Source organism: Bombus huntii, chromosome 10 (assembly GCF_024542735.1).
Source record: "Bombus huntii isolate Logan2020A chromosome 10, iyBomHunt1.1, whole genome shotgun sequence".
NCBI lineage: Eukaryota > Metazoa > Arthropoda > Insecta > Hymenoptera > Apidae > Bombus > Bombus huntii.
Window position 1 is genome coordinate 13,144,884 of NC_066247.1, and position 22,845 is coordinate 13,167,728.

At 29.5% G+C, this 22,845-nt stretch overlaps 7 protein-coding genes, 1 long non-coding RNA gene and 1 other non-coding gene across 16 annotated transcripts; 5 read left to right on the forward strand and 4 right to left on the reverse strand.

The window, feature by feature from the left end:
- Window positions 1–454: 454 nt before the first annotated feature.
- LOC126870690 (dihydropteridine reductase) lies at window positions 455–3,086 on the forward strand. Its single transcript, XM_050628634.1, has 4 exons — window positions 455–622; window positions 1,709–1,792; window positions 1,969–2,408; window positions 2,485–3,086. The coding sequence occupies exons 1-4, from the start codon at window positions 533–535 to the stop codon at window positions 2,582–2,584; spliced, it is 714 nt and encodes a 237-aa protein (XP_050484591.1). The 5' UTR covers window positions 455–532; the 3' UTR covers window positions 2,585–3,086.
- A 236-nt stretch (window positions 3,087–3,322) lies between these two features.
- Trnak-uuu (transfer RNA lysine (anticodon UUU)) lies at window positions 3,323–3,395 on the forward strand. The gene has a single exon. It is a non-coding gene; the product is annotated as a tRNA-Lys (tRNA).
- A 410-nt stretch (window positions 3,396–3,805) lies between these two features.
- LOC126870445 (ATP synthase subunit e, mitochondrial) lies at window positions 3,806–4,861 on the reverse strand. Its single transcript, XM_050628168.1, has 3 exons — window positions 4,737–4,861; window positions 4,098–4,254; window positions 3,806–4,009 (listed from the first exon to the last, which is right to left on the reverse strand). The coding sequence occupies exons 1-3, from the start codon at window positions 4,788–4,790 to the stop codon at window positions 3,963–3,965; spliced, it is 258 nt and encodes an 85-aa protein (XP_050484125.1). The 5' UTR covers window positions 4,791–4,861; the 3' UTR covers window positions 3,806–3,962.
- Window positions 4,862–5,658: 797 nt separating this feature from the next.
- LOC126870430 (glycerol-3-phosphate acyltransferase 3-like) lies at window positions 5,659–16,210 on the forward strand. 4 transcript variants are annotated; one of them, XM_050628138.1, is made up of 10 exons: window positions 5,659–5,875; window positions 11,329–11,610; window positions 11,708–11,845; window positions 11,917–12,051; window positions 12,273–12,509; window positions 12,823–13,056; window positions 13,547–13,662; window positions 13,733–13,874; window positions 13,947–14,155; window positions 14,239–16,210. In XM_050628138.1, the coding sequence occupies exons 1-10, from the start codon at window positions 5,723–5,725 to the stop codon at window positions 14,324–14,326; spliced, it is 1,734 nt and encodes a 577-aa protein (XP_050484095.1). In that variant the 5' UTR covers window positions 5,659–5,722; the 3' UTR covers window positions 14,327–16,210. The 4 variants fall into 4 exon arrangements, with proteins under 4 accessions (XP_050484095.1, XP_050484096.1, XP_050484097.1 ...); XM_050628139.1 differs by lacking the exon at window positions 12,823–13,056 and having other exon boundaries at window positions 5,661–5,875; XM_050628140.1 differs by lacking the exon at window positions 12,273–12,509 and having other exon boundaries at window positions 5,668–5,875.
- On the forward strand, window positions 5,882–10,438 carry LOC126870446 (uncharacterized). 3 transcript variants are annotated; one of them, XR_007691335.1, is made up of 3 exons: window positions 5,882–7,929; window positions 8,167–9,190; window positions 9,531–10,438. It is a non-coding gene; the product is annotated as an uncharacterized LOC126870446 (long non-coding RNA). The 3 variants fall into 3 exon arrangements; XR_007691336.1 differs by having other exon boundaries at window positions 5,882–7,590; window positions 7,678–9,190; XR_007691334.1 differs by having other exon boundaries at window positions 5,882–9,190.
- On the reverse strand, window positions 16,083–17,303 carry LOC126870444 (39S ribosomal protein L43, mitochondrial). Its single transcript, XM_050628167.1, has 4 exons — window positions 17,161–17,303; window positions 16,822–16,928; window positions 16,535–16,740; window positions 16,083–16,463 (listed from the first exon to the last, which is right to left on the reverse strand). Exons 1-4 carry the CDS (start codon window positions 17,295–17,297, stop codon window positions 16,338–16,340), a joined length of 576 nt encoding a protein of 191 aa, XP_050484124.1. The 5' UTR covers window positions 17,298–17,303; the 3' UTR covers window positions 16,083–16,337.
- Window positions 17,271–18,579, reverse strand: LOC126870570 (uncharacterized). The gene is made up of 3 exons (XM_050628387.1): window positions 18,574–18,579; window positions 17,969–18,275; window positions 17,271–17,817 (listed from the first exon to the last, which is right to left on the reverse strand). Exons 1-3 carry the CDS (start codon window positions 18,577–18,579, stop codon window positions 17,591–17,593), a joined length of 540 nt encoding a protein of 179 aa, XP_050484344.1. The 3' UTR covers window positions 17,271–17,590.
- Window positions 18,176–21,296, forward strand: LOC126870432 (uncharacterized). 3 transcript variants are annotated; one of them, XM_050628143.1, is made up of 7 exons: window positions 18,176–18,929; window positions 19,023–19,339; window positions 19,497–19,931; window positions 20,006–20,203; window positions 20,270–20,579; window positions 20,650–20,971; window positions 21,151–21,296. In XM_050628143.1, exons 1-6 carry the CDS (start codon window positions 18,911–18,913, stop codon window positions 20,967–20,969), a joined length of 1,599 nt encoding a protein of 532 aa, XP_050484100.1. In that variant the 5' UTR covers window positions 18,176–18,910; the 3' UTR covers window positions 20,970–20,971; window positions 21,151–21,296. The 3 variants fall into 3 exon arrangements, with proteins under 3 accessions (XP_050484100.1, XP_050484099.1, XP_050484101.1); XM_050628142.1 differs by lacking the exon at window positions 21,151–21,296 and having other exon boundaries at window positions 20,650–20,976; XM_050628144.1 differs by lacking the exons at window positions 18,176–18,929; window positions 21,151–21,296 and having other exon boundaries at window positions 19,170–19,373; window positions 20,650–20,976.
- On the reverse strand, window positions 21,045–22,748 carry LOC126870436 (1,5-anhydro-D-fructose reductase-like). Its single transcript, XM_050628157.1, has 5 exons — window positions 22,414–22,748; window positions 21,936–22,221; window positions 21,486–21,877; window positions 21,258–21,409; window positions 21,045–21,180 (listed from the first exon to the last, which is right to left on the reverse strand). The coding sequence occupies exons 1-5, from the start codon at window positions 22,480–22,482 to the stop codon at window positions 21,132–21,134; spliced, it is 948 nt and encodes a 315-aa protein (XP_050484114.1). The 5' UTR covers window positions 22,483–22,748; the 3' UTR covers window positions 21,045–21,131.
- Window positions 22,749–22,845: the final 97 nt, after the last annotated feature.

Sequence of the window (22,845 nt, forward strand, 5' to 3'; positions counted from 1 at the left end):
CGGCGTTGCCACATTTCCAATAAACATGCGTGGGAAATTCAAATATGACAAATCTGATCACTTCATTTTGTACAAACTAAATCGATTTCATTTAATTATACGCGCAGAAAACATTCTGGAATACATGACATAGTATTAACAAGGTATATATACAATAAAAAAGTTGATTAAACATTTCAAGGTTCTTTCATTAGCAATAGAATATTATTGATGTCAGGTAGATCATATATAAATGATCTATATGATGCTATATTGAATTATTAGTTGTTTTAATTCATTAAATACTAATCATTGTGTAGAAATTAAAGATTTATACGCATATTCTATTTAAAGTCACTCGAAATACTTCCATCGAAATAATATCAATTACTCAGTTGACAATCTGTCTTTATACTTTGTGCCGAAAATCTGGCAATCTAGCACTCCTTTTACGAACTTTTCCGAAAGATTTTCGTATGACTTCGTACTCTTCCGTATATAATCGCGACTCCCGAAACATATTTCACGAAGAAGTTGTTTCTTTTATTGAACAATGGAGGCAATAATCGGACGGGTTTTTATATATGGTGGCAAAGGTGCTTTAGGTTCTACTTGCGTTTCAAAATTCAAGTCGAAAAAGTGGGTGAGTAATAATAGTAACAATAAATGTCAACAATATATAATAAAAATGTAGATGTTAATTTTGTTATCAATGGGACTGACTTATTTTCCCACAGAAGTTACAACTTTTTATTGTTGTTTCCAAGAGTAATACATTTGTAAATGTTATTAATTAGTTTCATTTAAAAAAAAAACAAATTATCGGTCAATTATACATCGATAACTTATGCGATCTGGACATTGATTAAAAATTAATTCTAAACAACTGTTAGGCAGAAATTTCTGAACGATGAAATCATTTATATTTAAAAATAATTAATTAAAAAAGTAATACTCGAGAATTATTTCATGTACGTCCTTCTAGAAATTTAATACAAAATTTATATAATGTTTTTTTTATACATAATGAATTTCATAGAATTCGTGACCGGTGTACATATTCAAACGGCGAAGTAATTATTCGCGCACTGTTTTGAATGCTACGAAGTATAGTATTTTATTTATGTATCTATAATAATTATTATCTATGTGTATATATGCGTATAAATATATTTTTTATAGCCCTTATTAATATATAAATATATTTTTTAATGTAATTAAATATTAATCATTTACTAATTTTAGTTTAAGTTTAGTTTCAGTTTTAGTTTTAGTATTCTATAAGCTAAAACAACCAAATTCCTTCTACGAGGTCGTTAGGTCGAAAAATAAAATAAAATAAATAACATGAATCATTTACATTATTAAATGCAAACATATAAAATAAATTTTATATAAATTTAATAAGGCACTTTCCCTATAAAGATATGATTTCAACAAAAAGGATATAGATTTACAGATATAATTCTATTTAGCAATCTCAAGTATAGAGGAAAAATACATCAAGGCCATAGTTAATGAATCAGAACCTTTCACATAATACATATACCTCTATAATATCTTTGTTAAATAACCTTAAGAAATTTGCAATTATATCAATTTTATGATACTAAAATATTTATTATTCTACACATTACATATATAGCTTATAGAGAAATTACTAAACAAATTATTATATTTAAAAAAAATAATATATTTTTATAAAACTACATTAACTTCATAATCATAGTGGGTTGGCTGTATTGATATGAAGGCAAATGACCAAGCTGATGCAAATGTGATTGTAAAACCAAACAGCAATTGGCAAGAGCAGGTAATTTTTTAAGTTGTTATATTCAACTAAATAAGAATATGTATATATATATATATGTTTTATAAACAAATATATACATATGTTTATATATATATTATATATATAATATTAAATATATATTATAATAATATATATATATCTTTTTATAAAACTAATCATTTTTATCTGTTTATTAGGAAGTTGATATTATGCAACAAATTGGAAATATTTTAAATGGGAATAAACTAGATGCAATTATTTGTGTGGCTGGTGGATGGGCTGGTGGAAATGCAGCCAATAAAGATTTTATTAAAAACAGTGAACTTATGTGGAGGCAGAGTGTGTACAGTTCAAGTATTGCTGCTAGTATTGCTGCCCATCATTTGAAAGAAGGAGGATTTTTATCATTAACTGGTGCTAAAGCAGCTTTAGCAGAAACACCAGGAATGATTGGATATGGAATGGCTAAAGCTGCTGTTCATCAACTTACTAAATCTTTAGCAGCTAAAGATAGCGGTCTTCCAAAGAATTCTTTGGTTGTTTCTATCTTGCCTGTTACTTTAGATACACCTATGAATAGAAAATGGATGCCAAATGCTGATACAACTAAGTGGACTCCACTTGAATTTGTTGCAGAGTAAATAAAATCTTTCTTTTTTCCTTATTTCATGTTTTTATATTTGATTTCTTACTAATAACATTTTATTTTATAGCCTCTTCTGGAAATGGTCGCAAAATCAAGAACGTCCAGCTAATGGAAGTCTCCTACAATTGATTACCAATGATAATAAAACAGAATTAATTACAGCTTAAGAGGAAAAGAGTTTTTTGAATCGAAAGCATTTATGGTGCTCCCATGACAATATATACACATATGTATACCCATTATAAATACTTTATATCAAATGGTGTCCCCAATCAATTAATATTGTTCCATCTTAATGCATTTGAAAAAGGAATATGAACATATATTTGTATATATGTAAAAATATTTTTCTCTGTACCTTTAAACGCGAGAGCTATAAGTTCATATAGCAACATAAATTCATTCCATTTAAATAATATTACAACAATAAAATTATATAATTAAGTGAAATTATTTGCAAATATATTGTAACATATTTTATAACGTTTCCAATATTTATTTTTATATAAATGTTATATATTTTATATTCTGAAATATTATAATTGTGTTATCCTTTAGCAGTTTATCTCTTAAACTAAAAGTAAATATGAAAGTATAAACAAAAGTACTGTTTGTTAATAATCTCTGATATTACAAATTGGAAAAAATAAAATACAATATACAGCATAATTTTAGTTTTTATTAGAATGTTGTGTGTACTATGCGTAATAGAACTTCTATTGTTCAAGATTGTGACATATATGCCCAATAAATTACATACGCAAAAAGTTAAAACAATGATTTTATAAAAGTGTTTATTAAGCTGTATTAAGTGTTACCGACTTCATTTAAATATAATTGACATTTATATAATTTAATATTCTTTATAACAGTAACTATATATTTTGAAAAATGTTACTTCAGTTGCCCGGATAGCTCAGTCGGTAGAGCATCAGACTTTTAATCTGAGGGTCCAGGGTTCGAGTCCCTGTTCGGGCGAATATTTTTTTCTACTTAGGAACAATTCGATATCTAATTTTGCATGTACTAATGAATATTGGAAAATTCTAAATATGCCATGAAAGATATAATAAAACTTCTTTTATCCGTCAGGGTCAGAGGACAAGACGTATCAGATATTAGCACTCTACTACTTCTTCCTTCTTCCATTCTTAATCATTCATATAGTCGGAATTAATTTTTATATAACTGGATTTTACTAAACTGAAATTTGTAAATACTAGGGCAAAAACTTTTATTCCTATAAGCCATGCGTCATGTGGCCTAGAATTGAATTATAAGAATTTAGAAACATATTCAGTATTAAAATCGTAAATTGGACATTGTGATGACATCAGTTCGGATAAACGGAGTTCAGGTAAATGGGGTCCTACTGGATAAAATCATAATTTAGTATATTATAAATCATTTTATTTAATATACACAATAAGAAGTTTATATCTATTGTAAACCTGAACAGAAATTGACATAATGGACATTTTTTAAAGGGTAATTTAATATTAACTTAACAGAAATACTTATGTATACTACTATAAGTGATATTTTTTATTTTGGTGATGGTGTGAACAACTCATTCAGCATTTGTATTTCAGCTGAAACAGAAAAATGGAAATTACAAGTCAATATTATATCATTAAAAGAACCTACAGCTTGCCCATAGTCAAATTTATCATTTTTTACCTTCAGCAAGCTTCTTTTTCTCTGCTGCTAATTTTGCATCTTTCATGGGTTTTTCCCTAAGTTCTTGTTCACGGCGGGCATTTTCTTTTTTACTCAGTCTTCTTTGATGGTAAGCACCGTAAACTATCCCAGTTAACAGAAGAGTCCATCGGGAAAACTACACAAAATCCAATATTAAAGTTTTACAAAGTATTTTTAAATTTATGTTTAAATGCATATATATAAATATATATATTATTAATGCTTTAAAAAGAGAAAGAGATATCTAATTTATATTATTATTTAATTCATGCAGAATATATTACTTGACTAATGCTTATTATATCTATTAAGAAGGTTAGAAAATAAAATACAAATTAAGAGCTAATATATTTTTAAATTTCATTCTAGTGTAGAATAAATGATATATATAACTGTTCTATATTTCTTTAAAACTTAAAAAAAAAAAAGAAAGCATTACTTGAAGTTACACAAAAATTATATAATATAATCAATTTTAAAACATTTGTTCCGAAGCATATTCATTTTTATAACAATAAGAAATCTTAATAAGGCATTTGTTAAATAAACAGTAATTTGCAATACAATAGTTGAATGTAGATTGTTTCAAAAAAATTCATTGTAGCAAATTGTACTCACTTTAATTAAAGGGGACACCTGCAGTGGTCGGGGTGCTACTTCGGCAGACGACATTTTGTCACTGGATTGCTAATGCTATGAAACTCCAGATACCATCACTATTTGAGCGGACGTTTAAAACATTCCTGTATATTTTTGAATATGAACATGAGAGTTACCATTATTCTGAAGAATAATATAATATTACAAATATAACATAGATTTGAAAAAGCTTTGTTATGATACTCTCTACATATTTTTTTATCTTTCACATGCTTTGGATTAGAAATTAAAGGATACAAATGTAGCAATTTGATGAAGATTAAATTAGAATATTCTTATCGTCGCGAATTTGATCATAATGAAGTTTAGCCTTATATCAATCATTACATTATATTATACTTTATATATTTATTAATAGTTTTGAATTTTATTTTATTTTGCTATGTACTATAATTTGCTATTTCATCGTTTTTAATTTTATATGTATTATAATTTCTCACGTTCTCTGTTTTTCTTCGTTTCTTTTTAAACAATTCACAGGAATAACTGAGGGAATCTTTATAGCAGCAAATAACCAAAATAATTCATGGAACAAAAAAATGACAATTTATGTTTGAATTAATAAACTAGCATTGAAAAGAACGCGCTCTAATGTTTCTTATCGTTATAAAGACCTATAGAAACATGATAGAAACTAAAAATTTTAATCTAAATTCATCTCGTATTTGATTGGTTGAAATACCTTTTTTCACTCGTCTTCTATTGGTCGATCATTTCGCCTTCTTGCGGACGATAAGAAATGTGACTGTGTGACTGCAATTTCATCGAAACGCATCTGCCGACAACTTCTTGACTAGTGTCGATAACGCAGATCGTTACACTTTAATATGTTTCTCTCTATAGTATTTGTATATATAGGTTTCAAGCACGGTGGTTTTAAACTGTTTGTGGAAGGGATCGTTTAACCGTTTCGCCTTCTCGGATATTCCTTGGCAGTAAGCAAAATGGCGCCGCTATGGATGGTTATGTCGTTAGCGGTTTCTTTACTTTTAACACCTTTTCTTATGTTTTTGCTTGCCATAATCTTTTTGGCATCTATCGGAAAGTCACTCGGCGTTAGAAGATTATATATAAAATTGCTGCTAACACTATTTGAGGTAAGCGAATGAGTGAATTCAATTTACAATACTTCTCCGGTTAGAGACACATCATGATCCTATAAATTGAAAACATGATAAACATTTTATGATTTTTTTTCCTCCTTTTTTTTTATAGAAAAGGTACGAAAGATTACATGATCTTTTGATATCAAATTCACAATGAAATTTCTAGAACGAAATACGTATTAAACGTAACAAAATTGTTTTGTAAATATGAAAAATTGCAATTAACTTTGAGGTAGACATTTTGAATTTTATTCATTCATAAATACCCGATTTAGTTTGATTGTTAAAATTTGCACTAATTTACAGATAAAATACTTAAAGGTTTATGTATCGTTTCAAAGTGATGGTCAATGAAATATGTGACTACTATTAAACCAAGTGTGTTTCATGCATTGTTTACCTAACAATCAACAAGTAGCAGCAATTCAATATTTAATTTTATTTTTTAGTTTTTCCCTAATTTATTTTCGATACAATGAAAACTCTGATTTCATAAGATATATAAAATTTGGTAGTTAGAATTGTATTCCGAGCTACCACGTTTTTTTGACAGTTAAAGTAAACGTAAGTTACGCAAGGTAATTATACTTAATTATAAAAACTATGGTATCAAGTTTATTCGATCGATCATAAATTTCTAAAATTTAATTCCATAATCAATAAAAAACGCAAATAAAATATATTAATAAAATATGCAAAACTCTAATTAAATATATTGTTACTACATAAATATTCTTTATCATATATATAATATATTTTCAAATCGTGTATTTTAATTTCTAATTTTTATCTTTAGTAAATAAAATATGTTTTTATTTCGGTTTGTATAAATTATTAGTCAAGCTCCCAAATTATCGACTGGTAGAACATCAGTGCAATTCAAAGAATATTTTATTTCTGAATCACTTTTAAATTTACATGTTAACATGATTCTTTTATTCATATTTCATATAAATTATATATATTATATTGATTAATTATATTATATATAATTTAATATACATATTAGATATATTATATATAATTATAATATTTACATTTAATATATATATATTATTAAGGTATTCAATTAAAATTAATCGAAGCGTGCTTTGGCGAATCTCTTACGATGTTATATCGTACGTAACGAATTTGTATCGATTTAAAACCGTCAAATAGCGAAATCCTAATGTTGAAACGATTTGTGCGACTGAAGAATAAAATCCAGCATTTCCAAGTTTGCTTTTTAGTATACTTGTGCATATTAGATTTTTGAAAGGAGGAATTTTGCGACGTACGTTCAAATATTTGTCTCGCTAGTCAGAAATACGTGATCGTTATTCTGGTAGCTTCGAAGTTAAAAAAGTCGACTTTCTCAATTTTTCTTCGATGCCATTTGAATATTAATCGTGTTGAATACGATTTAACGTATAATTCAACGTATTCGAGTATTTATTATTTCTACGTACTTTATTTGAACAAATACAATGTGTGAAATTGAAATTTGTGTGCTATCAAAAAATGTAAACTAGCAAAACCATAATTATATCTTCTCACTTTAATCGCATTTTTCTCAGTGTCCTGAAGGTCTAGTTTAGACAAGTTCTGTGACCGGATTTGAATACAGTGTTAAAATCTACAGGGAATAATGCATAACAAGTTCAGGGAAATATTCAATCATACATAGATAGTAATAATAGTTGTTTTTATAAAATGTCAACTTGAACGTAAGTTTTCAAGGTCAAAACTTGTTAACGATGTTTTCTCTATATTTGTCTCTTATTCTATTTTCTCGTTCTCTTATTTACTCTTAGCTTTAATCTGAAACAAAACTCATCACTCTACCTCATTCGAATAGGAATTTCCACGATCTTGACACAAAAATGAGCATTTTGTTCCACTGCGCGCTAGATATCAAACTATTCTATTTGCAGTTAATAGCCTGTTCGAGGAGATATGTTCAATATAACACGAAACTCGTACTTACATGTGTTAGGAATAAAATAATCAATCGAAGTGAAGATCATATGGATATGCCGATTGATAACGTAGATTATCTATATTCTGTATGTCAATATCTTATTTAATTAGAAACGATGTATTGTGCAAAAATCTTAATGATTTATGATTTTATAAGGAAAATCATATTTTTTAGAAAATATTTCCATACAGTGTTATATAGAAATGCATTTTTATATTTTATTATGTTATTTATTTATATTATATAGTTTATTTCGTTAGTAAGGCAAAGATTTTTGCATAAATATGTGTAATTATTCTTCATTGAAATTTTCCTTCTTTAGAAAACTAATCATCCTAGCCTATCGGAGGCCGTTCACCGTACGCATGTCACGATAATACGTGGATCTCCTTTGTTTGGAGAACAGACAAATCGGTGGCTCTACAGTTTCGCATAACGAACACACCGAATGAATAACATGAAATACTATTCAATTGTCGGTCACATCGTCTAGATTTTTTGACATGGCTCGAATGACGTTACCAAAATATTTTTAAAAGTGAATATTAAGCAATATCCCATACAAAAGTATTTGATAACAAGTTTGCTAATAAAAGTGGTTAAACTGTTGTATTAAATGAAGTACATATCATTAGCAAACGAAAAACAAACATTCTTTATGTGTTATATAATCGTCAGATCAAGCTATAAATAATAAAATATAGAGGCATTTTACGAAACATCTCAATGGATAATCTTATGCATTCCCTACACTATTTGAATACTCGCAAAGATAAAAATTTATCGCAATACGTATACTATTTATAAAATGTGCGATGAATGCTTTCCAAGATGTTCTTTTAGTTTCTTTTACAATAATCTTACTGTGATTATATATGCTGGAATATGCATTATTAATGCATTAATGAGAACGATGACGTTTCACCTTATTTCTTTATATATAGGTGTGATGTGTATGCATATTAATTTTCATTATTCACGATTTTCTCAATCTTGATCGCGAATTAATTAATGGAATAGATCCCAATATAACGATAACGATGATTATGTAATTACAGGCGATAGACTGAAGACGCGACGTCCTAATTGAAAGGTTGTGCAAGATGCGTACAAACTCGTCAACCTTTTCTTTGATCGCATATTTTTAACATGATTACAAGACAAAGATCGTGAATTGCGACAATGATATGTTTGTAGTTCCTTGAATATGGTGCAAAGATTGAAGAATGACGCTCCATCATTTTATCGGAAGAATTTCGTCTAAAGCTTAAAGACGCATGAAAAGAAGACGGCATATGAAAATATTTGAATACTCGTAGATATCTGTCATGAATATGTTATGTATGGTACGAGCAACAGTTCAAAATCTTATTAGCATAGTAATGAGATTTGACTGTCATAGCTATATTGGAAAAGCTTGATACAAATTTAGAAAGGTATATAGAAATCGTAAAATATGGAATTATCTTTAACACTTAATATACGCTTAAGATAATATAAATGTTTTACTAAATATGTGTTTGCAATAAATAACTTATAATTTCTACATACATTTTTAGATTTGTTTCAGTTTTCCAATATGATCAGTCATGTTTCTTTACAGTGCTGATGAAAATTTAGAATGTTTTATATAACACATACAGTACATACGTGCATATATACGTACATAAAAGTTTTATATCGTAGGTATATTTTATTGAGTAGTTTGCGATTATGGAAAAACTACGTTCAATAAGAATTGAATTATAATCAATTTGAAAAAAACTTTACACGAACAAGATGAAACATCTACGATCTCGAGCCTATATGCGACGCATATTCCAGCGTAATTATAATAAAATTATCGTATAAAAAGACCAAGAGAACGTATTAAAAAGCGATTGTTCAAACATTTTGTATGTGTGTTATGATAAAAGAGTATTTTATCTTCACGAATAATCAAATAACTTGATAAGTACATTACATTATTATGCGGAATGCTGTGTAAAATACGCATAAAAATCTCTTTTCTATACTGTTTAAAATCATCGACATCAGGTACAAAGTTCAAGAAATTTGTCTTTTGTTGAAACATATTCCTTATCGATTCTTTTCTCATCAACGTTATCGAATATCGTAATCCTGCAATTAACCACATGAATTTCAAGAAAGCACGTGTTAGTGCAAGAAGCAAATACGATTTATCGAGATATCCATTTCTTTCGAAACTCTACATTTTACTACAGATATAGCACCAAAATTTCGTTTTCAGATATGACTAACGCGATAATATTGGTAGAGAGGTACCTTTATCAGAGATACTACAAGTTTAGCTCAATGGAAAATGTATCTTGTCCTTGATGAACTTTCCATTTACGATATATGCCTATCTTTTACCAAAAGAAGAAAGATGGATTAGTTAAGTACAAAGTGTACAGATATCGTCAGACGACAGTGCTTTTTTTTTATATAAAAAAACTATTACTCGTGTGGAAGTAATTAGTAATGTTATCTAATAAATAATTCGGATGACTTGAAACAAACGATAAATGCTTTCGCCGTATCTTGAAAGTTCCCTTTTTATGCAAATATCAAATAAATTCTCTTTTCGTTGATATTTGAATAAATTTCTTACAACACTTGTTTATTTGCGTCTATGCCGACAAAGATATACGAAGTGTGTAATTAATAATTATGTTACATATTTAATGAAACCTGTCGTTTTCGTTCGAACTTGTGAATGATCAGTAGCTGTATTGAATTAGTTTCATTGAACTTAATGTTTATGATTTATTATAAATTTGATTGATAAGCTTGGTAAGTTTAATCTTCAAAAAATTGATGAAATTATTCGGTTTTATCAACTAGAAGGACATTAGCCTGCCTGTTTACATAATTTTTTTACATGATACATATATTATATATGTTATATTATATAGCTATATTATATAGCATAGTAGTATAATCATATAGTATATTTCAAACACTTTGTATATAGATTGGGCACTAAATATTTTAATTACGTCTCCACGCTATAATATGAATTTTTTAGAAAAAATTCTGTCCGAAAATTTCTGTTAGAAAAAAATATTTAATTCCAAACTACGAACATTTTTTTATATTTTATAACTTATTGTAACAATCTTTTCCAATTGTAAAACAATTTTAAAAAAGGAACAAGCATAACAAAGTATTCAACTTTACATAAATCTCATAAATAAAGAAAAGAAGCATTGTTTATCTTTATTCTTATCACCGATAACTATTAAAGGATCAAGACCGGAGTAAAATTATTGTTATTAAAAATATCCGTATTTTAGCCTATAGTACTTAGCGTTTTAAGTACTTGTTTCTTGCAAATTATAATCAGATTGACTAATCCGATTGTCTTTCTTGTGTTGTATAAAGACCACTTTACAACAAAGTGCTTCATAATAAGAAACGCATTCCTTAGGGATGTTTAAACTTAAATAATTATAGCGTATGTATTGTTTTTATACTTCAGTATGGCAGACAAAATATAGAAAACGTGAAAAAGAAGAATGGTACTTGGAAGCAAAATGACGAAGACACAGATGAGGAGTACGAATCGAGGCACGTCGAAAAGCAGAATGTGCAAAATTGGAAAACGGAGAGTATGCAGAATGGAGTGAGCAGCACCGTTATAGCCAGATCGACGGATTTGATTTTGGTACCCGAGCCAGAAATGCAGAATCATAAAAATCATTTGGAGGAAACGAAAACGGAGAATTCACAGACGCCTGCAACAAGTGCGAGCAAAAGCGAGGTAATTTTAATTCTATTTGTTTAATATATATCAAGAAAATATATATACATATCTATGATTAATTGTACAATGGATTGAGAATATATTTTTGTTGCAGACACTCATACGTAGAGATTCATTTGAAACCCTGAAAAGGGAGTTCAAACCTGCAATCTGTTTGGATTACATTAAAGCTGGTGTAGAAGCTATTATAGAAGATGAGGTGACATCTCGTTTTGAAGCAGAAGAATTGAAGGTAATTTCTATTTCTCTAGACCTATAGATATATATGAATTGTTATATAGTATAATGATATATTTTTTCCAGAATTGGAATTTGTTAACTAGAACAAATAGACATTACGAGTTCATCTCCTGGAAGTTAACAGTGATATGGATATGTGGATTTGTTATGCGATATTGTTTCCTTCTTCCCTTGAGGATATTCATTTGTTTTGTAGGGGTAAGTTCATTGATTCTCTTTTAATAATAAATTAATAGTATTTAGAAAAGTTGAAACAAATTGGTAGGATGCATATACACTCGATTAATTTCTTATTTCCACATTTATTTTTATTTTAAGATTATGTTATATGTTTGTCACGAATCTGTTTTGAAATTGTCTGTTTCAATACCAAATATAAATTTAGTATTTGCAACTCGACTAATATCAAAGGTTCCTAGGTACTGTACATTGTAATTGCAACATTTCTTATTGGCTTCCTACCAAATGGTTTTATTAAGAAATGGACATACAACAAGGCTAGTCTCATAGCATTCAGGATAATGTCACAATCTTTATCAGCGACAATTACAATTCATAATCCAGAGAACAAACCAAAACCAGGAGGAATGTGTGTGGCAAATCACACTTCCGCAATCGATGTGCCTATCTTATCCACACAGACAACATTCTCCTTGGTAATGAGGCATTACGAAGATATCAATTTTTTGTTTTCAAAATTTGCTGTTGGGAATTTGTGATGATGTCTTGTTGTTTGTAACTAACTAATCTCTGCATAATATGACGATATCGTTAAAACAAATTCGGAAATTCTGATGTATTAATCCCCTACATTAATATGATTTATAACTGCCCACTGACAGAATTAAAGTACATTGTTAAATGTTACAGGTAAAACGGTATCCCGTAACTTTGCTTTGCAAGTAAAGCTAGTCAGCATTGATACTAAAAGAAAGATCCTTTCTTAGATATAAAGCTTGTGATTTACAGGTGATGTGGCTGACTGCATGTACAGCGGTAGTCGGCTATGTTCCAGAGGGTAGTTTCAAGCGATGGCTGAATTACAAAGTCTCCATAATGTGCTTCGGTGTGTTGTCGAGTGCTCTATCATCAGTAATTACGTATCATAATCCGGAGAATCGTCCTGTTAGGGGTATTTGTGTGGCAAATCATACTTCACCTATAGATGTTCTGATACTCATGTGCGATAATTGCTATTCCTTGGTACGTTTTTGTCGTTCTTCGTCTAATAAGCTAATAGTTCCAGCATTATTTATTTATCGATATGATAATTCATCCTTTGTCAGCTTTTTTGGGTTTTTTTGAAATTTGCTTTATATTGATCTTATTCTGTTATTGTGATATTGTAGTTCTGGGATGTGTGCATGAAAATATATTACTCTAATATTATGCAAAAAGCGATTTAAAATATTCAATAGGAAATATTATTCTAAATAAAGTTTGCTTTAAACGAATTTTGCTTAAAATTTGCTTTATTTTAGTATCATGTGCAACGCGATTAATATTATTCCATAGAAAATATTATTTTAGGTGAAATTTGCTTTAAATGAATGTTGCTTGAAATTTGCTATATATTTATTTTTTTCTAGTTATTATTATTATTGTGATGTTATTTTTGTTTGCATTGCATAAAAATGTATTACTTTAATATTATGTGAAAGATGATTTATATTATTCAAATTTTATATTTTAGATAGGTCAGAGACATGGTGGATTTTTAGGTATTCTACAAAGAGCTTTAGCACGTGCTTCACCACATATTTGGTTTGAACGGTGTGAAGTTAAAGATAGAGAAGCAGTTACAAGACGGTAAATGTTAATCGCTGTGCTGTTAGCATAGCTTCTTTATAACATTAAAATGTTCTTACATACTTTATAGATTAAAAAAACATGTGTCTGATCCTACAAATCCACCGATACTTATCTTTCCTGAAGGCACTTGTATAAATAATACATCAGTTATGCAATTTAAGAAAGGAAGCTTTGAAGTTGGTGGAGTAATTTATCCTGTTGCAATAAAGGTAATTGTGTACGTATTCATGTAAAATGGTATTGATTATCTTAGATAACCAATTTTATTCTTTTTCTTATAGTATGATCCAAGATTTGGGGATGCATTTTGGAATAGTAGCCGATATTCAATGATACAATACTTATATATGACTATGTCAAGTTGGGCCATAGTATGTGATGTTTGGTATCTTCCTCCGATGTATAGAAACGAGGGAGAGAGCGCTATTGATTTTGCGAATAGAGTAAAGTCTGTGATAGCAAGACAGGGTGGCTTGGTCGATTTACAATGGTAAAATTTTTTAGATAAAAAAAAATATTATTCATCATTATATATAAAGAGAAACAATTAAGTTTTTTTAATTACATTTTTAGGGATGGTCAGCTTAAACGAATAAAGCCAAAAAAGGAATTGCGAGAGAAGCAACAAGAAGAACTTAGTAAACGACTTAAAGACGAATAAAGTCGAATATGAATCGTCTCTAGTCCCTCTTTCACGATCGATATAATGTGTGATATTTTGCTTAAACGAGAATATTTTACCTGATGTGCTGTTTTATCTTCTTCGTGGACATTTATCTGTGCTAAAAGGGGATGATAGAGCGTATGCATGATTTAATTTGTTTAATTTTACAAATGTGATACATTGCGTTATGTTAGATTACTTTTATACAATGAGAAATTGATAAATTTCTATAGTAACATTTAAATTCATTACAAGACGATTAGTATAAACAATTTATCTTAATATTATGATTGAATTTAAATATGAAATATCGCAGGTACCACATTTGTCAATTTTTAATACCAATATTATATAACGAGGCATTACAAATTTATTATTTATACATAATGAAGTGTTTAATATGGAATGGCCGATGGTGTGTGACTTTTTGTGCGTATGATTGAATGTAGCATCAAACTCATCCTATTTATATTGTTACATTTTTAGAAATGTACTTCACCTCATTATCTCATTAATTTGATACATGGTTATGGATATCTAAGCCCATCTGATATTATACAGGAGAAGTTACAAATTCTTTTCTTTCTTTCTTTTTTTTTTTTTGTAAAAATGATAGGGAAAAATATTACTCTTTATTGTAGTGTAAAAAATAAAGTATTTATTCATATTTCTCATAGAAAGAAATTAGCATATATCAGGGTTATGCTACTGTACCCATCCCCTGAAAATTATTTGAAATGACATTCATTACATAGCATAATTGAGCATAATTGAAATATTTCCTATTTTTGTAAATAATATCATCAAAATTTTGAAAAAACGTTCGTAAATTACTATACAATTAAAAAAAAATACATGCTTATTGTATTTTTATGAAGAAAAGTTATAATCTTCATCTACTGTTCTCAAAATATTGAGAATATTTTATTCATATTCTAATTGACGTTTGGATTTTAATTAAATTAGAAGTTATATTCTAATAACATTTTAATATTTTGTATATGTTTAATACAATAGTAATTTAATGTCTTGTATTTAATATTTTTTAATTCAAATAGTAAAGATTAATTAAAATAATTGATAATTGTATGTCTCATAGAATGTATAGAATATATTTTTATGTTTGATATACAAAGTTTGCACGTGTTAATAAAAACGCAATTAATTGCTCTAAAAAACGAACTACATTCTTAGGTTGTTGTAGAAATTAAATATTGTAACAATAATAACATAACTTATTTAGAATGTAAAACTATTGGTCACACGTGCAAGGTAAAGGGGTCACTTAAATTGGATATGAGTTTATAGATTCATCTACTCAACAAGTTATGGCGCTATGTATAATATCACTATTCAATTTTTATACAAAAAATGTTAAGATATATTTTTATGTAGTAATGAATATATAAAGGGATATACATAAACAAAACAACAAAAGGAATATGTGGCTGTCACTGTAATTTTGACAGTAACATAAACATAGTCAACAACAGTATGAATGCTTTATTATAACTCTTCTCCTATCACATATCAAAAGTATTGTGTATATATATGTGTATGTATATATATGCTAGTCAATAATATACTTCCATCAAACGAATATAAAGCACAAATGAAATTGTTATGTCATCGTGCAATCTGAATTATATATAGAGAATGTATATTTGATAATTTAAATAAGTACGTTAGTTTCATGCAAAATATGATACCATATGCATGCAAAGTTTATATATACCAGTAAATAACACAAGTATATTTGTAAGCTATATATATTTATTTTACAATAGCCATAATCTTACAACGATTAAATGATTTACATGATCATTTGACATATGTACATAAAGGTTTCTATTTAGATATTAAACAAATATGTTTATTAGATTTCTTGTACTATCACATAAATATGAACAAACCAAATGTCATTTTAAAAAGTTATGGCAATATTGATTTAATGTCCAGTATATTTGATTAAAAATTTGTAATGACTAAAAATGGCTGAAACTATCATTTAATTAACACTTTTTTGAACTGGAATTTCTTCGCTAAGCTTTTCAGCTTCTTGCTGTTCTTCAAATAATTTAATTAATTCTTCTGTTGCTGTTGGTTTCAATTTAATAGCTTCACCAATCTTTTTCTAAAAATGAATAAAATATACATATATGTATAATAACAAAACATATAAGTGGGAGAAGCTTTCATATTTACATCTGGAAATTTGACTTGATTCAAAGATGGATCTTTAAAAGTGAATGGTGTCCAAGGTCCTTGAATAGAAGGAAAATCTGTATGCCATAATTTAAGTAATCTGTAATCTGGGCCATTATGATATTGAGTCTTCAATAATTCCATCCATTGTATAATATCCTGCCTACTATAATCAGCAACACATATCCAATGTGTTTCTCCATTCACTATAATTTACATAAATATTTTAATATTATCTTTTACCATTTAAAGTTTTTTTTAATACAATAAGTAATAAATAAACTTACAATATTCTGCTTTTATAACTGGATTTCTGTGCCTTCTTGGTTTAACATATACTACGACTCCAGGATTGTGTTTTGCATAATCAATTAAATCATGTTCCAAAAAACTTCTGCATATGATAAAAATGTAATAAATATTTTTATGTACATATCTATGTACATACAACCGGCATGGGATATTGCAGGTTATGTTCCAAAAAAAAAGATATAAACAATGTGTATTAATGCAACAATTATGACTCAAAAGAGACAAATTCAGAATTTTCGCCTGCCATTGCCTCGATACATATGTAATATAAAAATTTAATTTTAACGAAGAAGTTGGAGAAGGAATTCTCTTACCTCATTCCACGACTACCACCGTGACTTTTACAAAATTTTATAGTTATTCTTTGTAACTGACACACATAACGTCCGACACCAATGCCAAAAGGTGCACGTAAAAATCCAAATTTTTGAAATAAATGTTTATTTGACATATTTGCAGATGAAAGTACTCTTCACCTTCACTGATTCCATACAGTATCGTGTTTCGATAAACATATACATACATACACATATACAGACATACTTACCTACAGGCTAATCTTTTAGGAAACAAATTGAGAAACTTCTAGTGTTATATATGTATATTAAAATAAGACTATTTTTCATTTTGTGTTTTAATATGTTTTTTCTACATTTATTCAAATTTCTCATAAATTTTTAAATGTTTCCGTCGAAAGCGAATTTAACCTACGCGACTTTAGTATCAAAGGAAAGATCATGATATTTAACTATTGTCGAACCATCGTGGTTCAATTACATTACATTTCACGGGTGGTAAAGGGACGGGTATCATGGAAGGCAACGACGTAGGTAAAAATTCTCCTGGCCAAAGATGAACGGCATCCATGAACAGAAATCCAATGAGGATTCCATGCATAAGAGGAGCTAATATTCTTAACAATCTACTTCTTGGCGGTTTTTGTGGCCACACAAAAATTAATCGAGATCCATCTATCACAAAAAGAAGAAAAAGTTTGAATTTTTATATAATTTATACAATTATATAATTCGTGTATTTAGTTTTATATAACTTTGTGTACTAGTGGATTTAGAAAATAATAGATATGTGTGGTAGAATATGCATGGAGTTCAGAAGCTCTACTTGTGTTGCGACGGATAATAGATGATTTAACATGATGGGGACTGACGCCGGGAGGAGCACTAAATATTCCATTTCCGCTGCAAGTCTTTCTTTTTTTATAACTAAATCTGCGAGCACCACTTTGTCCATACAAGATACGATCTTCGAAATTGCGTTCGTAGTTGGCTCTAATAGAGCCTGTAATTGTACTTCCGGTGCTATCCTGAAGAGATGTGCTGGTTCCAGTCAACAAAGAATATTTATCGTCATCCGTGTCACGACTAGTCAAATCCTCCGTTCTTCTATTAAATAAAAATTCATTTGCAAGCTAACTATCAAATTTACCATAAATTGAATTTAATTTAATTTCTTAATTTTATTAACTCTTGATTAAGTCGAGAAGCAACATTGCTATCCACTTCGATTTGCTCCAGATTTCAAACAGCGCAATATATTTTATATCTTTTCCCCAATAAGTAAATTAAACAGATCTAATACATTTTGTACAATACGCAGGGACGTTACGTTAATGCATGTTGATTTTCGTTGCGCGTAAGATTGTCAAAAATGATTGAAGATATCAGAGAAAACATACGTCCTTGTTCGATAGTTTTTTTAAAAAATACTATCATTGCTAATTTCAATCTATGTGTTATCGGCGAGAATGGTAATTAATACGGAAATATGTTATTCAACTTGAAACTGTCAATAACAAATATATAACAAATTAATGTTCACATGTAATATCAAAATTTCAAAGATAATGTCATCAAAGATACGTCGTTGTAATTTATTAGTTTAAACGCTACGTAACATACAGATAACGTCAGAAACGTTTAAAAAGTTTTGCATAAAAAATGATAATATTTTACTTGTGACTACGGATCTAATGTACATATTGTCATTCAATTTTGGCCTTGAACGAAAAATTTTATTTTGGACAGAAACTACGCCTTAAGAATCATGACGTCCCGATGTAAATGTAGGTGATACTTAAAATAATTACTTCATAAATTATGCAGACAAAATATACGTTTGATAAAGCGTCGTTCGACTTTCTTTTTTTTATTTCTAGGTCCGAAATCAGACACGAAGGCGAGCGAACATTCCTCACCCTATTTAGAAGATATCACAATGAAGATAAAGGAGCGACGTTGCGATCTTCTCGGTAGACAGAAATATTTAAAAGAAAAGATTACGACGATGGAACGATCGATTCCTGCGTTAATAGCGTACAATATGTGGATGTCGAAAAATTGCGACGACGCGCCGTATTGTAAAATTCGCAAGATTATGAAGATGTTCGCTCCTTATCCGGACCAAACTGAAAAACTTCTCGAAAGTCTGAAGAATACTGTGAAGGATCTGAACAATGAGACCGAGGAGTTGCATGTACGGAACGATTGAAATTCAGCGTTTAATTCGGGTAAATCTTACCAGCGTGCTTGAATTATCGCTAAAAAATTTGTCGTTTCCTAAATGTACCTGCTCTTTTGCATTATATCTTCTTATTTTAAACGTATAATAATAAAAGTCAATTTAATCCCAGGAGAAGATCATTCAAGCGGATGTTAAATTGGAAGAGACAGAAATGGAATTAGAATCTTTGGAGCTTATAAATAAGGAGATGAACAACAAGTTGAAAGATTTGGAGAAAGAAGTACGGTGTCACACTAGTCCGAGTCTTCACTCGATACATTCCGAGGATTTACTTTGCTTAACGAAGATTCGTCAACTGGCTGAGGAAGAATTAAATCTGAAGAATTGTATTAAACAATTGGAAAAGAAGGAGACGCTTTTCAAGGAACATATGGATCGATTATTAACGTCTAAGGAGTATCAAAATGTTTGCACTCGAAAGAAAGTCGTTAGCTGCATTCCAGATTTAAATGGTAGCTGGAAAGGAATGTGTTACGTGCCAAAAAAATGTTTATTGCATAAACAAAATGAATCAAAGAAAAAACAGGAAGGGAAAGCTGTCATCGTTAGTGAAAATTATATATTTAAAGTAGAATAATGTGATGAATTGATATATTTTTTATTTCCATATTCTTACAGCCACAAAGTGACGCAATAATTTCTACATCGAAGCAGAATATTGAAAAATTGGATCAAGAAACTGAGCCTGAACAGCCTAAGGGAGAGATCGGGAAAATGTCTTCCTGGATATCGAATTGGTGGTCAAATAACGAAAAATCGGAAGTTGCATCTCAAATGAGAAGCGCAAATACTCACACATCGTTTGTTGCGAATAATGTACAAAAATTTATTTCATCGTTATAACAAATTCTTCACTATCATTCATTTTTTGATATTTTATAGGTACTAACTGAAAAATTAACTACTGCTACAGTTAAACCCAGAATTCAGTCGCCCACTACCCAAAAAAAATCGAACGGTGAGAAAACAAGCGATGATGAGCAAATCAAGTTGTCAAAGCCCAACTCGAAGTCAGCGCAGTGTCATCGCCCTTGTTTTACTCCTCAGGATCTTGAATATGTTTTGAAAAAAACTTGTGTAGGAAAACATATTCCTCCTTGCAAAATCCCTTGTAACAAACCTATCAGAAGTTATGCTACATCTTCAAGGAAACCTTTCTACGAGCTACCACGTTATACAATGGCAGATCATGGTATGTGTATGTACAATGTAGTAAGTTCTCTAATGAGAAGGACAGAAACTAATATGAAAATAAAATACAGGTATTCGAACAGGGTGCAAACCATACGTACTACCTTGTGATCTCAGAAATCCCTGCGATATTAGAGATCCTTGTGAAATTTGTCCATCGACGCCCTGTCCACGTCTAGTTGGAAGCTGCAGGTGTAATTGCAGGGGCAAATGTGCCCGTGGGTTATCCAACGCAGCATGTAACTGTAGCGATGATCCGCTAGGTCCTTCCGGGGAATATCAACCAATTGATTCAAAACAGTTGGCTGAAGAGGACAGTGAGGATGAATTTTGCGAATGTTGCTCATGCGGTTGTGAAGACAGTGATGAATCATTGTGCCAGTGCACCTAACCGTAAGAGTTATTTAGTGTTCCATTTGTTATGACGTAAAGTTAGACTAAAGGGATTTCATGAAAAAAAGCTTAATAATTTAAAAAGAAATATATTTCATTATTCATGGTTTATAATATAATATTAAAATTCTGTTTATTAGTGTTGGTTTATAGAATAATATTAAAATTCTGTGTTGTAGGGGAAGTATTTGTGGTGACTAAATCTGAAACTAAGTCAAACAAATAATTATGAAATGAGGAAGTTTCAAACATTATTTTTTATATTAAGCAATTTTTTAATACATACTTTTCAGGTCTTAAGCCAACTCTTTTATTACAATTCATACTATTTATTGTATCCATATCCTCTGAACTTAATTCAAAATCAAAGATATTAAAGTTTTCTTGTATTCTCGATTTTGTTACTGATTTAGGAATCACTATGTGTCCACGCTGTATCTATTTAATAAATTTCTTCTTTTTTAATTTGACTTATGAATGTGATTAAAGAGAATTTTGTCATTAAAATACATACTTGATATCGCAGTACTACTTGAGCAGGAGTTTTTTTGCATTTGGTAGCTAGCGCTGTAATTGTTGAGTCCTCTAACAGTACAGGCTCATCAACACTAAGACCTGGCTTAGCAAAAGGACAGTAAGCAGTAATAAGGACTCCTTTAGAATTGCAAAAGTCACACACTTTCTTCTCAATTAAATATGGATGGCATTCAATCTGATTTGTCACTGGTTTTATTGTACAGTTAGAAAGTAATCGTTCCATTTGTTGATAATTGAAGTTGCTTACTCCAATGTTCTTTACAAGACCTTTCTTTACAAGATTCTCCATTGCATGCCAAGTATCGACATAATCGGTATCATCGTTTATAGATTTACCATCAGCATCTTTAGGCAATGGATCATCACCAGCTGTAAAAAGAAATATATTTTATTTATTAATTAAGCAAAAGCAAAGATTAAAACTTACGCTTGAACCCCATTGGTGAATGCATCAGGTAAAGATCGAGATATTCAAGTCCAAGATTATTCAAAGTTTTCTTTAATGCAGGTTCGACTAGATCAGGTTGATGGTTCGTGTTCCACAATTTACTCGTGATAAAAATATCTTCCCGTTTAATAACGCCTTCTTTAATTTTTGCGGCAACTGCTGCACCGACCTCTGGTTCGTTTCCATAAACGGGGGCACAATCTAGATGCCTGTAGCCGATGTCAATGGCATCTTTTACTGCTTGAATCACTTCATTCGGCTTGGACTATTTGACATAAAAGTGTGAAATAAATTACTACAGATGAACGTAATTAAAAAATGGTTCAAATTTCGAATTTTTTAAATAATCTTGATTTAACATTTTGAAGGTTACATTGACAAATCCAAAAACATATTTAGTAAAACTTAAGCAAGAATTATGTTATAAAAAATATTGTCTTTTTAAATTGTAACGTACTTGCCAAGTACCCAAACCAAGAATGGGACAAGTATTGCCATTATTAAATTTCACGATTTGTTGTGCCATCGTCACATGTGCATTCGAAATAATACATTGATGAACTGACGCGCAGCGCTAATCGAAGCTCCTAGTTATTTTATATGGTACCACACATTTATTATTTTCCACACTTACAATAAAATGGTAAAAGATATGGATATGACTGAGAGTATTGCATATATACAACTAAGACCGTATAACAATGCATGACGGTGAGCGATACTTCCCTTTCCCCTGTGCTGTCTTTTTAGGTAATTTCTTAACTCTGTGGTGTAATTCTTTATCTGGCTTTATCAGTTTATCAGAATGATTCTGACAATTTGAAGTTGCTTCGTCATATATACCATTATTTCAAACTGTTATACCCTTTTCCACCTTTCCCTTATGGGA